The following is a 15,795-nucleotide window of genomic DNA, read 5'->3' as shown; positions in this document are numbered from 1 at the left end:
TTTTTTTTTTTTTTTTTTTTAATTTTGAGTTAATTTCCAATCAGGCATTGGTAGGGCAGCCTTGCAAGAAGGGGCCATCTGCCCTCTCTTCCGTAGCTACTTCCTGAAGCGCGCAATCTAACTTGTGAGCTTTGACGTTGCGTGTTTCCTTTGATTGACGTGCAATCTGGCCAATCGAACCTAAAATAGGGCGGGACTTGTCGCCGAACATTCTCAGCCATTGAGCGGGGCTGGGTTGACGTAATGCGTAATGGTGTGAGGCTGAGCTGCACCGCGCTGCACGTCCATGTTCGGCATAGCCGGGACCAGCTCATAAAGGGTCAACAGCGGCCGAGACCCGGACAGCTGACGTCACAGGTGAGACGAGGGTGTTGACGTCACAGAGTGGGGTCACAGGTGAGACGTGGGGGAGGGGGTATGACCTAAACAAAAATCCATGACATGTACATACCCACCTACACGTCCATATCACAAGGCTGCGGGTAGATTAGATCGGCATGGATGGGCTAATGTGTCATACATGAGTGGAGATTGACACCAATGTAGTGTAGAATGGGACTATAGCGTCACGTTGTCACTGGACACCAACGGAGCCCTAAGTCCCCATTTACACTCCGTCCTCTGTGTGTCCCATCACTGATTACTGCTCCTGATCCGAGGATAGCAGAGCACACACTGATTACTCAGATCACAGGATGATGGGAGGCTCTGATGACCTGCTATATAGAGCTTTGTACACTTGTCTCCAATACAAGAAATTCAGTAATATTGTGACATGATATAAGCTCTTCCTTGTACGAATCTAAGGCTATTGTGTGTGTGTGTGTCCCTTTATTGTGTAGTACACATACCCGGCTCACCCAATGAGATGTACCCCTTAGATGTGCCGCTGCTCACATGCAGCGGTGACTAGTGTTTTTCCACCAACACCAGTCAATGCTAGGGCACGTAGAACACAATTGTTTTGTGCCCTGCTAACACCATAACACAGGTGTGATGTATGGTGGGCTACGGTAAAATGGGGACATACCGCAGCGTATGAATCAATTGTATACTCCTAGTAGACTTAAAGAGGAACTCCAGGAATCTAAAGTTAACTACCCCCATACTGCAAGGGTTAACTGCTCATTTCAAAGTAAGTAAAAAGTAAACATCTGTTCACCGCTACCACTCGGCAGACACTAGCCACACAGTAAAACGCTGTGTTTTACTGTGAAGCTGGTGTGAAGGAACCCTTTCATGTCATACTACACATAAAATCACTGCAGCAAATTAAAAATTCATGCATGTTTGTGTGTTAACATGGCTTTTCATGTGCGTTTTTTATCAACAGTGACATGCGTTTTAATAATCATCTGTTGTCGAGTTTTATAGTCCCGTGACCTAGAAGGGTTAAAATAACGAAAAAAATTTCTTTCCTTCCGTTGCTGTGCATTGCGTTAAACCTAAAATGCATACGTGCTGCATATAAATACATTTCAGATCTTCACAGCAATGTGGTGTGCAGGAGGCACATAGAAAACAATTGTGTTCTATGTGTCTATGCGGTGACCTGCATTGATCCGGAGTGGAAAAACGCAGGTCACTGCATGTGGTGTGAACGAGCCTTTAGTACTCGTTCACACCATGTACATTGAGCTGCACTTTTTTTCTGCACACCACCACACATGTGGGAATGATTGTATTCTATGTGCCATGTTCACATCATTGATGTGTGGTGGTGTGCAGAGGAACGCAGCTCAATGGGCATGGTGTGGCTAAGACCTTCAAGTGACTCTGTCACGGTATGTTTAAAACTGCTAACCGCAATACCTGCAGGAAGAAGAGGCTCTATACGTACCTTCCCAGCATCCCATGTCTTGAAGCGCTGCTATAATGCTCCTTCCCAGCATTCAACACTTCTGGGAGTGGGAATTCCTGCTGACCCCACTGTGTGCAGTGCTTCCTCTGCATGTGACAGGGAAATAGGCATTTGTCTTAAGCTGGCCATACACCTCTAGATTATCTGCAGATTTTCTATGGTCAGATGGAAAAAGTGCAACAGATTCCTCCATCTACGCTAAACTGTGTGGATGGAGGAATCTCCCACCTGGGCCAAGCTTCAGTATCTTGCTAGTCGGCCCCGCTGGCTCTCCAAAATACATGAACAATCTGATTGGATGCAGACATGTATAACTAATAAAATGGAATTACCTTCCTCAATTTAAAGGGGAACTCTGGGCTGGATCAAGATATGAAATGTGTGTCTTGCCAATTCGATATCCGTTAAGTAAAATGTGCATTCTACATATTTTGCTTGGGAGGGAAACACATTTGATATTTTGGGCCAGTCTGGAGTTCTGCTCTAAGTTCTTAATTTCAGAACTTGGCACCCAGGAGCTGCTGCCAGATTGTAACAGTATACTTGCACTTTATGGCAGACTTGCCTCTTAGCTTGCTCCTTCCGGGATCGACAGGTCCACACTTCCCATTGTCACTATTCTTAGCAGCGATTCCCAGCTGTCAAATGACAGCCGGGGCTTGCCAAGTAACGTATCAGCTGCTGTCAAAAGCAAAGCTACTGAACAGTGTTTTTTTTTTTTAATGCAATCTATTCCTATAAAACCCCTTAGTAACCCATAGTTAACTTTAATGAGTACTACTTAACTTTACCCCCCTTTTAATTTTTGCAAGACAATATCACCCAAAAAAAAGCCTTGTTTGTGCCAAAAATATCTTAAAAGCTTAGTCCACTTTTTACAAAAAGTATGGCATCAGCGTCTTGCAATTCACTGTACAGCAGAGCTCAGGCAGGAAGATGAAAAAGCAGCACAAGGAGCCACTGTGTTGTTTTGCAGGGCTTATGTGCTTACATTGGTCAGGCTGATATGACGAGGGAGCAGAGTGACCGAGAGATGAGCTTATTAATCACACTACTGTTTCTCTTTTCACTGTCTAGTCATGGGGGGCCTTAAAGAAGAGTAAGGGAAGTTTAGAACCCCAATTTGCTTTTTATTGCTGTCTGTGTTGGAGATTTTCCTTCACTTCCTGTTTGGGTAACAAAATTGTCAGTGGCACAGGAAGCGAGGGGGAACCTCCCTAAAGAGGACTACAAATCCGAGAGAGGTTCTTGCCTTTCCCAAAACTCCTGAAGCTTTGACTGGCGTTAAACTTTACCTCCCGTCCGCCGAACGTACAGAAACGGCCGGAGGGCAGCGGAGGGGCGTGTTAAAACGTCCTTTGTGCCTGCCCGCATGCACGCACGAGCGGGAAACCGCCAAGATTTGAAACAGCCAGGGATGGTTGTTTACATACAAGCAGTCCGGCGTCTGTGAAGATGCCCAATCACTTGTATGAGGTACCTTTCTGTGCCTCCTCTCGTTGTCGTCACCGCTGCCGCAATCCTGGGCGTCCGATCTGGGACCGGCAGTGTTGCTCTGTTCATGGCAGGGTCATAAAGTGAAAATAATGCAGCCACCATATGTACAGATTAGTAGTAAGCTGTTATATATAACATGTTTCTTCATGGGTTTAGGTACAATTTGATGTGTATATATGAATAACACACAGGTGTCAGCCAGTGGTATCTGTACCCAAGGGGATAATGTTGACAAGGTCTTCACCATAGAAGTGAACATTTGCATAATAGAGATCTCAGGGTGCAGATGAAGAAAGAGTCACATGACAATATGAATTTTGTGGCCGTTACAGATCTCTCTGCTTATTTTCTCTGGTGATTTGAAGCCGGATACACTGCTTGTCTGTACTGAAGCTGGCGATTCTGTCACTAGCTCCAGACGGAAAGTCAAGTGCACAACATTTGAGGTACAAATCACTTGGAATGTCAGCAACAAAAACACTAAAGAGATCAGTTCTGTAGCTGCTATTATTGCTGCTCCAAAATCAGCAGTGACACGGAGCGAACACTGTGCATGAACCTGGAGGTGGCAGCTTTTGTATCCAATTGGAGGATTACTAATCTGCACATTGGGTTATGTTGTGATGGGGCTGCGAATGCAGAAAGGCATCTAGGTCCCGTGTTTACAATCAGAATGCTCTGCAGTGGCAGAAACATTGAAAGCGAATGGCCAGCAGTGGCGTGAACAATGCATCCACTGTTCTGCTGAAATCCATGACACATACCAACTGCTTACATGCATGCATTGATCCTGGCATGTGGGGGGCACTTGGAGGCAGTCAAGTCCTTGCCAACCTCCCTTGTTTTAGTGTCCCTCAGAACATGGCCTAAAGCAGGGGTAGGCAACCTCAGCACTCCAGCTTTGGTGAAACTACAAATCCCAATCCCATCCCTTTGGAAGTCATGCCGGTGGCTGTCAGGGTCTTGCAATACCTCATGAGACTTGTAGTTCCACAGAAGGTGGAGAGACGGGTTGTTCATCCCCTGGCCTAAAACTTTGCAGTTTCAAAGGCAAATGTAATCCAAAACAGATCATAGAAAACCACCTACAAAGGCGACTTAAAAACAAAGCAGTTTAGTAAAAAACATATTTGGCTTCCTCAGCCGACTTCCAGGAGGTGCCGGTGACCTCACCTTGCCTCATCGTTGCTTCTTTGGATAGAATGCACTTCATTCCATTTCAGGGGTGCATTCCTGCTGGAGTTTGAGGGCCCAGCTATCCCAGAAGGCTACAGTGAGGCATGGTGACGTCACGTGTCTTCCAGGAGCATCAGAAGTCAGAGCTTTTATTATAATATGTTTACAGATGAAGGGTTAATTTTAAAGTGAATGCGTAGTCCATACAAAAAAGGTTTCCGATAGAGTGCTGATGGTTTAGAACCCCGGTATGGTTTGTATTGTCAGTGTGCCTCCCAGATTTCCAAACCATTGTCACCAAGACAGCAAGTGATGGGAAATCTGAAATTCTGTAGTTGTCACCGGAACAAGTGGTAAAGGTTCATTTTCAGGAACACAGCGTTTTGCTGACAACGGTCTATGAAGGGAATAACCCCTAAAAGATTTCCAGCTTCTGGGACAGGAAGTGAAAGGAAGTCTCCCCAGTGGGACATGGAGAGCAGAGAATGTACTGGCAGGGTTGTAACCCTTCCCTACTCACAACTGAAAAATACAAAAATTGGCCTTTTTATATAAAGTGTGTGACATTTGTTTATAGAGTTAGAGGCACCTATTTCCAGTAAGTGGACTAGTGCCAGGAACTTGTCCTGCTTGTGTACTGGTCATAGGCAGCAGATGAATTTAGGGGGTACTCTGGAAGTGGCCCCTAGTTTACAATACATAAGAGGTGCCTTGTGATGGTGCTATACTCGGGCAGATCACAGGGAAGTGTCAGTGTTAGGATCGGTTGCTATGTATTCGCCGGAATACTGTAGGTCACACGCCGTCAGTGAGTCTGTACGATCTAATTTAACCCCTTGCTAGGCGACACCGAGCCCCAGCGCCTCGGTCAGCCGGATGACATAATGCGGCCGTCCGGAGCCTATCGCTCCCAGAGTCACACGTCTGTCGCCTGTTTTGGTCCATTTTCATTCATTCCCCGGCGCCGGGCTCTGTTTAATCGAGGCTGGCTTCGCTCTTGCCTTGGAAACCGCTAGGCCTCAGTGTGGTGGGAGGGGCTAGCCTCTCAACCTAGCTCTGGCTGTTAGGTTTGGTGCGTGATTGACTAAGCATCGAGCCAGTGACGCGGAGAAGCGGCTGCCCGAGCAATAGGGGCGGAGCCTGGCCCGGGTTAGGTTGCGCCGTGTGTATCTGTATGGGGAGGAGAGAGCTCAGTGTGCAGCAGCATGTGTGTAACCGGGGGACTGCATGTGTATACTTGTGTAGTTTGTAAACATCCGATCCGGAAAGCAAGTAAGTGCACGAGGTGCCGGGTATTCCTATGTCACTGGGGGTCAATATGTGCATGTTCATGGAGGAGCACTCATGGGAGTATATAGTAATCGGAGGCACTAATGAATGATGGAAGGAAATCAGCAGCACCCGCGTCCTTGCTGGCGTATACAGCGATACATTCTATATATCTCACACCTCCACTTATGATCAGAACTGCATATATAGGAATCCACCTGCTTTACAGCATGGTTAGGTAAAATGTTATCCACATGTGAATGTACCTTCTATAATCATATATAGGTGTTAGATCAGGAAGTGCTGCTGCTATGGACATGGCCCCAGATGTGATTGTCAGGTTGGTATTGGCAGAAAGAACGTATGACTGACACCACTTGTCTGGGATCAATGGGGGGATCTGGTTAGTGTCACCTGGGTGTAGTGTGTAATCACCTCTGCACCCACTCTACTTATACAAACATTGGCTGCTGCTTGTGATTTATTAGCAATAGTCACATGATGTGGGACAGCTCTTTGTTGTTACATGGAAACCTTTTATAAATATCTATGATTGAAGTATATGATCCTTTTCTGGTCTCTGAAGTGCATCATGCTTTTGCTCATTTGTCTCACGTAGGGCAGCTCATTCATTTCATTGGGCCGCATGGCAAAGGAGCTCACGCACCTTTTGGAGCTTTGTGCATTTTTTTTTAACCCTGTGTTAATTGTGGTTCTTTGCATACAAAAACTGCACATCTTGCTTGGCAGGTTTGGGTTGCTGTTAAAGCAAGACTGGTTAAAAATGTTGATAACCCTTGTAGTAGAGCTCCCCCTGCAATACAAGGGTTTAGTGCCAGTTTTTGCCTAGGGTAAAAAAAAAGTTATACTTGCCCTATCCTCAGAGACGGCTGACTCTTATACGGGTCCCTGGAGCCTCTCTCCTCATCTGCTGCAGTGGCCTAAGGTCCCTAAATCATCATGTTCTATACACTGTGTATAGGACACGAGGACGCCAAGGGACATACCATCGCTGCAGCAGAGAATGAAACGGGCTAGAGGGAGCACTGTGACAGCCGAGCTGCTCTGAGGATTGGGCGAGTATCATTTTTGTTATTTTTGACCCTATGCAAAAACAAGCAGTCGACCCTTGCAGTGTAGGAGTAGCCCCACTGCAAGGGTTAATAACATTTTAAACTGAGTTGTTCTTTAACAATGAATGGCACTGCATGTGGCACACTGTGAATGAGGCACTTTTTTTTTCTTATGGTAACCACTGTTTATTAAGTTTAAGAAGTTCTGTTTAAAATTATTATTTTTTTGTGAAGAAGGGATATAGACTTCCTTAGGTTTTTATTAGTGGTCCCAGGTCCCCTGGCTTCTTGCCAAGATGCCTGTTTTTCAGTAAAATAAGGAAAGGGTAAAGTATACAGGTATCTTCTTGTTCAGTATGCCCTGCAGGCATAGGAAGTGAGGTGAAACTTCCCCAGCAGGCTGCTGGATAGCGGTAAAATCTTGACAAAATCACTACCTCTTCCCAAGTTCTGCAATCTGCAGTTTGAACTATAAATATTGTGAAGCATTTGGCAAAATAGTTCTGCTTTCTTGTTTATTTTATCCTTTTAAGTACTTGAAGGCCTTTACCTAACAAATGTAGCTGCAACCCAAAGTAATATACATGAAAAGGTGGAGGAACTGGAGAAGCATAAAAGCAGACGCAGAGAAATGATGTTAGAGTATTTGAAAAAGATGACTATAAGCCAATTTAAAGTAGAACTGTGCCCAGGCTTTGGACATTCTAATATTTACACGTCGGTAAAGAGACACTGTCATATTATCCATGCAGTGCAAAGTGACTGTGTCTCTGGACAGGCCCCAACCCACTTTTCCTCCCCTTACTAGTGATCCCTTGCTGCTCCTTCCTCCTCTGCAGTCCCAATACCCAGAACTTCCAGGTATGGAGAAGCATGTGACCACCTCCCCCGTGACATTGCTTAGGTCTAGCAGATAATCACTAGGCACTGTCAGATGACTGGAACAGTGATATCGCTGCTTTCCTGGGCTGCCTGGAGGAATTTGAAATGAAGAAAGAAAAAATGCCATCACTTTCTCTGGGTAGTTCAGCTCCCCCCTACCAACAGTGCGTTGGCAACATTCTGCCTCCCTTTTTAAAGTGTGTAAACAACTGCGTTAGTAGAAGGAAAGGCTAAAATAACCCATGTTGAAATGTTGCCTCTCCCCATGCTCGTATGCATGCTGCACACTGTTTGTAAGGAATCTCTGTGTAAATACTTCTTTAACAATGTTTTCTTTCTGAGTGGCCATGTGACTGCAAAGCTCTAGCTCCTCTGTGTTAATGTGGGGGGCTGAATTACACAGAGCTGTGATATCACCCGCCAGCTTCCACTGCTCCTCTGTTGTTGGCGGGGCAGTGTTCCCTCCCACGAGCTGCAGCAACAGCCACTTATTGATGCAGAGGAGCAGAGGCTTTGGGGTCACATGACTGCTGTGAAGAAGATGAAGAAAGGTATTCATCCTGACATCTCTTACAAACAGCATGCGACATGTATATGAGCAGTGGGGAGCCCAGGGGTTATTTTAGCCTGCCTATAGGCCTGCTTTTCTCTGCCTTCCCAGCACACTGCTTAGCATTTGCATTGGCTTTGTTTTTGGCCAGCATTATACTACAGGGAAATTTAATAGACCTTAATTATGGTACATGATCATAATACATGAGGCATGGTGGCCAACTTACTAGATAAAGAGGGCCTCAAGTTTGGCCCCTGACATCCCCAAGGGCTGCACATAATAATATTTGGTATATATTACAAAAGGCGATCAGTGACTGCAGACTTAAGGCAGGTATACACGGTTCAAAATTCCCTGCGTTAGTGCCATTGTCGGAGCCTTTCCGACCGGCATCCCTTGATCAGCTAATCGAAGGACCACGATTTAAATTGTTGGCCAGCTTGCTGTTAAGGTGCCCATACACCTTACCATTATCTGCAGATTTTCTGTGGTCAGATGGAAAAGGTGCAACAGATTGGCCCAGGTGGAGATTACTCCATCCACACAGTTAAGTGTAGATGGAGGAATCTGTTGCACCTTTTCCATCTGACCACCGAAAATCTGCAGATAAATTGTAAGGTGTATGTGCAGCTTTAAGGTGCCCATACACTGCTCGATTCTCGTACGAGAATCGAGCAGTGTGAACGAAGACGTGCGACCGTTTCTACTGTACGGTCGCACATCTTTTGTCTAGGGAGCACGCTAGAAAACCAACCAAAAATCGTACGATTTTCGGCTGGTTTGAACGGTGCTCGGGAGACAAATGCCGAACGGGCCGGTGTGCGCACACTGCCCGTTCAGCATTGCGGTCATCGGAAGCCCGCCCCTCAGCGGGGTGGGCTTGCGATGATCGAGAGTACGATCTGCCTGTCCAAGATGGGCAGATCGTACGTTTTTTTTATTACTTTACAACCATCGCAAGACTAAGGTCTTGCGATGGTTGTAAAGTGCATGGCCACCTTTAGACCGCTCCCTGGAGCCTCTCTTCCCCTCCGCTCTAGTGTATAGGAAGCAAGTACACAGAGGGACATTCCATCGCTGGAGCAGAGACAGCTGGCCAACTCAGAGGCTCAAGTGAGTATAAGGCTGGGCACACACCTTACAACCATCGCAAGACTTTTGTCTTGCGATGGTTGTAAGGTACTTAAAAAAACGTACGATCTGCCTATCTTGCATAGGCAGATCGTGCTTGCGATGATCGCAAGCCACGCCCCCTGAGGGGCGGGCTTCCGATGACCGCAATGCCGAATGGGCAGTGTGCCCTTGCGCACACCGGCCCGTACGGCTGTTATTGTACGGGCATGCCACGAACCCGCCGAACGTCGTATGATGCTCGGCGAGTTTTCGAACATGTCCATAAGTTCAAAGTCGTGCAACCTTACAGTAGTAGAGGTCGCACGGCTTCCACACACCTTACGATAATCGTACGATCGCAGGATTTCCCGCGATTATCGTACGATTATCGTAAGGTGTGTGGGGACCTTAAGTTTGATTTTCCTCCCTAGACCAAAATGAGCACTTAACCCTTGCAGTGCAGGTTGATCCCCACTGTAAGGGTTAATAATTAAAAAAAAATCCCTGGAGTTCTACTTTAGGGCTGGGTTCAAATTGTTGTGCTGTGAAAATGCATGTTGATGCCCTGTAGTGCCATTCATTGTTAAAGATACCCTAATGCACAGTGTTCATGGGTTGCAGCACACCACCACCCACGGGAATGCACTGCCATGCGTTGATGCACTTAGTTACAAAAAATAGTACATGCACCTTTTTGATGTAAACCCATCCCAAATTTTCTGTTGTAGGGAGTGGTATGAAGCTAGAGTGTTAAATGCAATAACTTTATCAGAAGTGATACTAATCTGTTTTTTTTTTTTTTCTTTGTAGACTGTGATCCTGGCTTTGTTCATTGTTTCATCGTCCCGTGACATTGAGTGACTAAGGTCCATTCTCATTTGCTCTGTGTCCCAGGGGAAGGCTCCTGGCCTTCCCCACTGTGTCTTTTGTTTTGGAAAGGCCAAATATGGCGGACCCAATAATGGACCTGTTTGATGACCCAAACCTATTTGGGTTGGATTCCCTAACTAGTGACTCATTTACCAGAGATGGACCAGATACTATGGATGAAGCTCTTGGCTTAGGCAATGTTCTAGAGCCTCTAGAACAGCTTGTAACAGTCAGAGGACCTGAACAAGCAATTCCAGATGTGAATGAGCAGCGAATACAACCTCATGTGCTGCCACAGAATCCTGTTCCTATTCTTCAACCAGAACTGGTGCTTCCTTCTCAATTAACCATCAGTCAGGAACCTCTAAATCAAGGAAACCCTTTTATGGGCACCCCGTTGACTGTAACTACCGCAGCAACTACAACAGCAGCTCCTTCTGCACCTAAAATTATGATTTTAAAGGCGCCACCAGGGATGACGGTTAGTGGTGTCCCTGTGTCACAAATCCAAACTCTGACTACTGGACAGACAGCTAATGGAGGCAAAGTGACTATTGCTAAGGTGCTTACAGGAACCCAGCTGAGACCTGGCGTATCAATTGTATCTGGAAATACAGTACTAGCCAAAGTTCCAAGTCCAGCGGGACAACCTGGTGCAATCAGACCCGTTCGGCAGTTATTGCTACAACCAATGCGCACATCAGCAACTTCGGCTGGTATTGATGGCAACACAGGCATCAAACCCGCAGTCACCTTGACATCCGCTCCTCAGCAGGTAAAATAAACGTTTATACACTTTACTATATAGAGGTTTCGTGTTTTGGCTGTCTTTGTTTTTCGTTTTGTCTTTAATTATGCAGGTAGATGCAGATAACTAAACCTAAGAACAAACATTTTATATATTGCAACTTACCAGTCCTCTGATGTGGTGGATGTATTTGTATCATTTTTTCATAACTTGAAGGAACATTTTCAGTCCCAACTTAAAAATAAGTATCGAGAGTACGATCTGCCTGTCCAAGATGGGCAGATCGTACGTTTTTTTTCTGTTACTGTTCAGGTATTCTGACAGCGGCCGGGGTCCACTGTCGGAATACAATGCAAACAGCAGGGGATTCCTCCATCCATGCCCGTAAGCGATGATGGAGGAATCTGTTATATTTTCTTTGTTCAGCCCACAGGCTGAATGAAGAAAATATAACCGTGTATGTATACCCAGCTTTAGTCAGACATGTACAAGCTGGGTAGAGATAAAAAATGGTGCATTATGGCTGGGCATAAGCTATAGACCCCCTTCCTACTCATGTTGAGTATTGCCACATGCGCCAGAGTGAGAACAATAATTCTAGGGCCAATATTTGTGGTTAATTCTAAACTGATGACATGTACAGACTTAAATCATTAATCTTGTAGACTTTGCAAAGGCGTTTGTAATCGAACCGTTTCTGGGGTTTTTGCAAACTAAGGTCGATGGGCATTGTAAATGTACATGGCTAGTAAACTGGTTGGAGGACCGCATCCAGAGGGTACTGATAAACAGCTCATTCTCTACATCAGGGGTTTTCAATCTGTGTAACCTCAGGACCCAAATTTGTCCTTGGTCATTAAGCCGCGACCCAAGTTGCACCACATTGGAACACGGCTTTGCGAAACAGCATATTCCGGTGCAAGCGATCAATTTGTGGGCGAGAGGTGTGTTTTGGGGTGCCATTCAAATTAATGGCAACGCAATGCACCTCCAGAACAAACAGTAGGTGCGATTGCATGGTAGTTTGCGATTTTAAAGCGCTGACAGACGCACACAAACAACCACAGACACAATCTCGCACACTTGCAGACCTTCTCTCATACACACTCCCGAAAAATTATAGGGGTTTAGTGTGGCCGTACGTGCATTGCTTGTACAGCTCTCCTGCACTCCCTGTAGAGGTGCCGGGAGCCAGAAGGTGACGTCACGCGAGGGAGCTGGAATGAATGAATGAATGAATGAATGAATGAATGAATGAATGAACGAACGCACGGAGCGCCCTTGCGGTCATACCCCCAGCCCACCCCATCTTAAGCTGACACTCGGCGCCAGGCAGCATATTTTGATTGGCTGCTTGGCATGAGAACTGACAGTGCTACGCTCACCTAGTGCAGTGGAAGGCATGCGGCGACACACTGAACATGGGGTCACGACCCACCAGTTGAGAACCATGGCTCTAAATTATCCAAAGTGTGAGTGGAGTGCCCCAGTCCTGGGGTCACTTCTGTTTATCCTATTCATAAATGATATAAAGGTGGGAATAAATGGCTCACTCCCAGTGTTTGCTGATAATACATAGTTATGCAGGGAAATATGTTTGTAACAAGATATAGAATCCATGCAGCCCTTAGTAAAATTGAGGAGTTGGCAGTGACGTGGCAGATGAGTTTTAATCTAGATAAATGTAAAGTCATACACTTGAGAGCTAAGAACATGCATGGAGAATACACTTTGGGAGGAGTTTATCTAGGGACATTTGAGATGGAGAAGGATCTTGGGGTCCATATAGACCACAGAATTGACAATGGCATGTATTGCCAAGCTGCAACCAATAAAGAGCATAGAATACTAACTAAAAGAGGGATTTATTCTTGGGATAGAAATAATTTTTTACCACTTTACACTACACTGATAAGGCCAAATCTTGAGTAAATGGTTAAATTTTGGTCGCCAATCCTTAGGCAAGATGTCCATGAGCTAGAGAAAGTTCAGAGAAGGGCAACTAAATAATAAGGGGTATAGTGGGTCAGAGTTATCGAGAACGCTTACAAAAATTAGAATTGCTCTCTTTAGAGAATTGACACTTTCAGAGGTGACTCGCTCCCAATTTACAAATTCCTCAATGGGGACAACAGTATTGGGAATGCACTACTTAACGTAAGAACTTTGAGGAAGAGGCGGGGGCACAATAAGTTGATAGAGGGGACGCTATATAATCTTACAGGAGAACTATGGGGTTAGGGCTTTTCCCCATAATTCTCCTAAGGGTTACGGCAGAACACAAACTAGCATTCTCCCGTGACCCAAAGCTCAGTATACCGCGAGCTACAGCTCGCAGTATACTGAGGCGCCGCAGCCGAGACGGATCCCGACAATACTGCCTGGATCCACCCAGCTGCTGGATTGACAGCTGGATCTGCCTATCCAGAGGCAGAGCCAGCTGTGCCGCCCCATCCCCTGTCCGTTTCTCCAGTCAGCGCTGGAGGATCGGACAGGGGAGGGGGGTAATCCCTGAAGGGAGCAGTGAATGACAGTCACGGCTCTCTGTAGGGATAGCTCGACAAGTGAGCGAGCGACGGTATGTGTTCGCTCACTTCCCGATCTACTGAGCTGACCTGTGACAGTTTCATTGTCACAGGTGGGCTCAGATTATGAGGCTGAGTGAAAATCTCCTCATAATTCTCCTTTTTAAGGTGCTTAAGGGGTGTTTTCCTTTTGAGAGTGGTAAAAATGTGGAATTCACTTCCACAGATAGCTGTATCAGTGGAGAACATAAACAGCTTCAAAAAACCACTTGGATTTTATTGCCTCGGCACTTGCCCTATCTTTGGGGGGACTGGGTGAATGGGCCAGTCAGGCTAAACAGTGGGAGCTATCACTTTTGCATAGGCTGCATTGGTGCCTTTTTCTTCCATGCCTCTGGCTATCTAACCCTCACCTGCTGCCTGCTAACATGTCTGATGCTAGACATGGGGGGGTGACCCAAGCTCAATTTCCATTAACTGCTCCGGAGTTGCTTGTAGTGCACCTGCTAATGGCTCTGACATCTGCAGCTTGCGGTCATCTCGCCCTCTGCTCTGCTCCTTCCCTGGAGTCCTTTTTAGCTGATCTTCACCACAGTCATGCAAGATTTTATGGCCCTAATGACCCAGTTATTTTCAAAATCTGATTGCTGGGGCCACAGGTATTCTCCAGTGCCCTATCCTTAAGATTTTATATCCGATTTGCCTGTAGTCATAGCAGCTTCTGAGCCATTGTCCGCAAAGACTCTGTGTGGCTATAGTCCTCTATGGATAAGCTTACCCCTGAGGATTGCCCGCCTACCGCTATTACTCCCAAATTAAAGGAGACTGCTACGCCTCTTTTTGATGCAGTGTGCCCCACTACAGAATCAGCCTGTTTCGACCAGTGCTGTCTCCAGCCTTGAAGGCCATAGAGACTTTCCTTTTGCACACGCTTTTCCAACTGTTTTTCTATGGAGATTTGGAAGCATCTTGATACCCCCCCCCTATACTAAGCACGTATTACACTTAAATCTGTTTGGTGAAGAAGCGGTCCTTTCCCTCTGTGGATCCAGCCGTGTCCTATCTTAACAAGATGTTTACTATAGGGCTGCAACAACTAATCAATTGGCAACAATTCTCATCATGGATTAGTTGCTTTTCGATTAGTTGCCGCCGCTCTGCTCCTCATTCTCCTGCTGCACTCCCCGCCTGTGTCCGCAGAGGCAGCGGGGATACAGACCACTGCAGCCGGCACCAGCGGTGAGGAGAGAACGCTGTGGCTGCATTTCCTCGCTGCCCTCCGCCCCGCACCTCTGCTGCTGTCCCCCCGTACCTCCTCTGCATCTAGAGGCTGGGAGCCATGCCTTCTATTGGATATTTTAAAATGCAGTAGCAGGGTGGCTATTGCACCTGCCTGCTGTCAATCAGCAGAGGAGGACCTGATGGAGACCTTTCTCCTTCAGGTCCCTCTTCTGCTGATTGACAGCAGGCAGTGGGCGGGTGCAATTGGCTATTGCAATTTGAAATATCCAATAGCAGGCTGGCTCTCACTTCGCGATCTACTAAGCCGACCTGTGACAGTCTCATTGTCACAGGTCGGCTAGAACTAGGAGGTGAGTGAAAAGCACTCGCTTCATAGTTCTCCTTTTAGGCTGGGTTCCCACCTAGGCATTTGAAATATGCGTGTATGACGCGCGTTTTGCGGTGCATGTTTTAACCGCAATTTGCAGCCCACAAAACGCGCATCAAACGCGCGTTTATGAGGTCTATCCGGCTGTATCCTAATGGATACGCGCGGTAATACGCCCCAAAGAAGCTCCTGTACTTCTTTGGGCGTAGGGCGTTTTTCAGCACGTTCCGACACGCTGAAATACGCCCAAGTGAGAACCATGCCCATAGGAAATAATGGGATTTCACTTGCTGGGCGTTTTACAGCGCGTCGATCAGCGCTGTAAAACGCCCAGGTGTGAACCCGGCCTTAATGGCTCTAAAAATTATTGCTCTCACTCCGTTTGCGGCAATATGCGCGGCACGTAGGCGCACCTGACGCATATATGCGTGTGTATGTGGGGGGCGCGGACTTAAAAAAAATTAATGTTATGCTTCTTTATTTTTTTTTTTTATCAATCTTTCATTTTTGTATTACTTCTTTTTTTTTTTTTTCTTTTTTCATACAACTTTACTGCTATTACATGGGGGGCTAAGAAGCCCCCTATGGGATAGCCAATTTACATGACAGGTCCTCTTTA

At 46.3% G+C, this 15,795-nt stretch overlaps 1 protein-coding gene and 1 long non-coding RNA gene across 2 annotated transcripts in view; one reads left to right on the top strand and one right to left on the bottom strand.

Annotated features, from left to right (window-relative positions):
- Window positions 1–9,042, bottom strand: part of LOC108792380 — a 20,533-nt gene extending 11,491 nt beyond the window's left edge. The window contains exons 1-2 of the long non-coding RNA XR_001941564.1: window positions 9,032–9,042; window positions 2,914–2,921 (exon numbers count right to left, since the gene is read on the bottom strand). This is a non-coding gene — a long non-coding RNA (uncharacterized LOC108792380). The remainder of the gene's footprint in view (window positions 1–2,913; window positions 2,922–9,031) is intronic.
- Window positions 252–15,795, top strand: part of CHD8 (chromodomain helicase DNA binding protein 8) — a 56,305-nt gene continuing 40,761 nt past the window's right edge. Inside the window, exons 1-2 of the mRNA XM_018563147.1 lie at window positions 252–396; window positions 10,235–11,069. Of these exons, the coding sequence (XP_018418649.1) occupies window positions 10,371–11,069 (699 nt within the window). The 5' untranslated portion in view covers window positions 252–396; window positions 10,235–10,370. The remainder of the gene's footprint in view (window positions 397–10,234; window positions 11,070–15,795) is intronic.

Source organism: Nanorana parkeri, unplaced genomic scaffold (assembly GCF_000935625.1).
Source record: "Nanorana parkeri isolate BGI_ZX_2015 unplaced genomic scaffold, ASM93562v1 scaffold635, whole genome shotgun sequence".
Lineage (NCBI taxonomy): Eukaryota > Metazoa > Chordata > Amphibia > Anura > Dicroglossidae > Nanorana > Nanorana parkeri.
The sequence above is the reverse complement of the archived record's forward strand: the minus strand, read 5'-3'. Positions and strand labels throughout refer to the sequence as shown.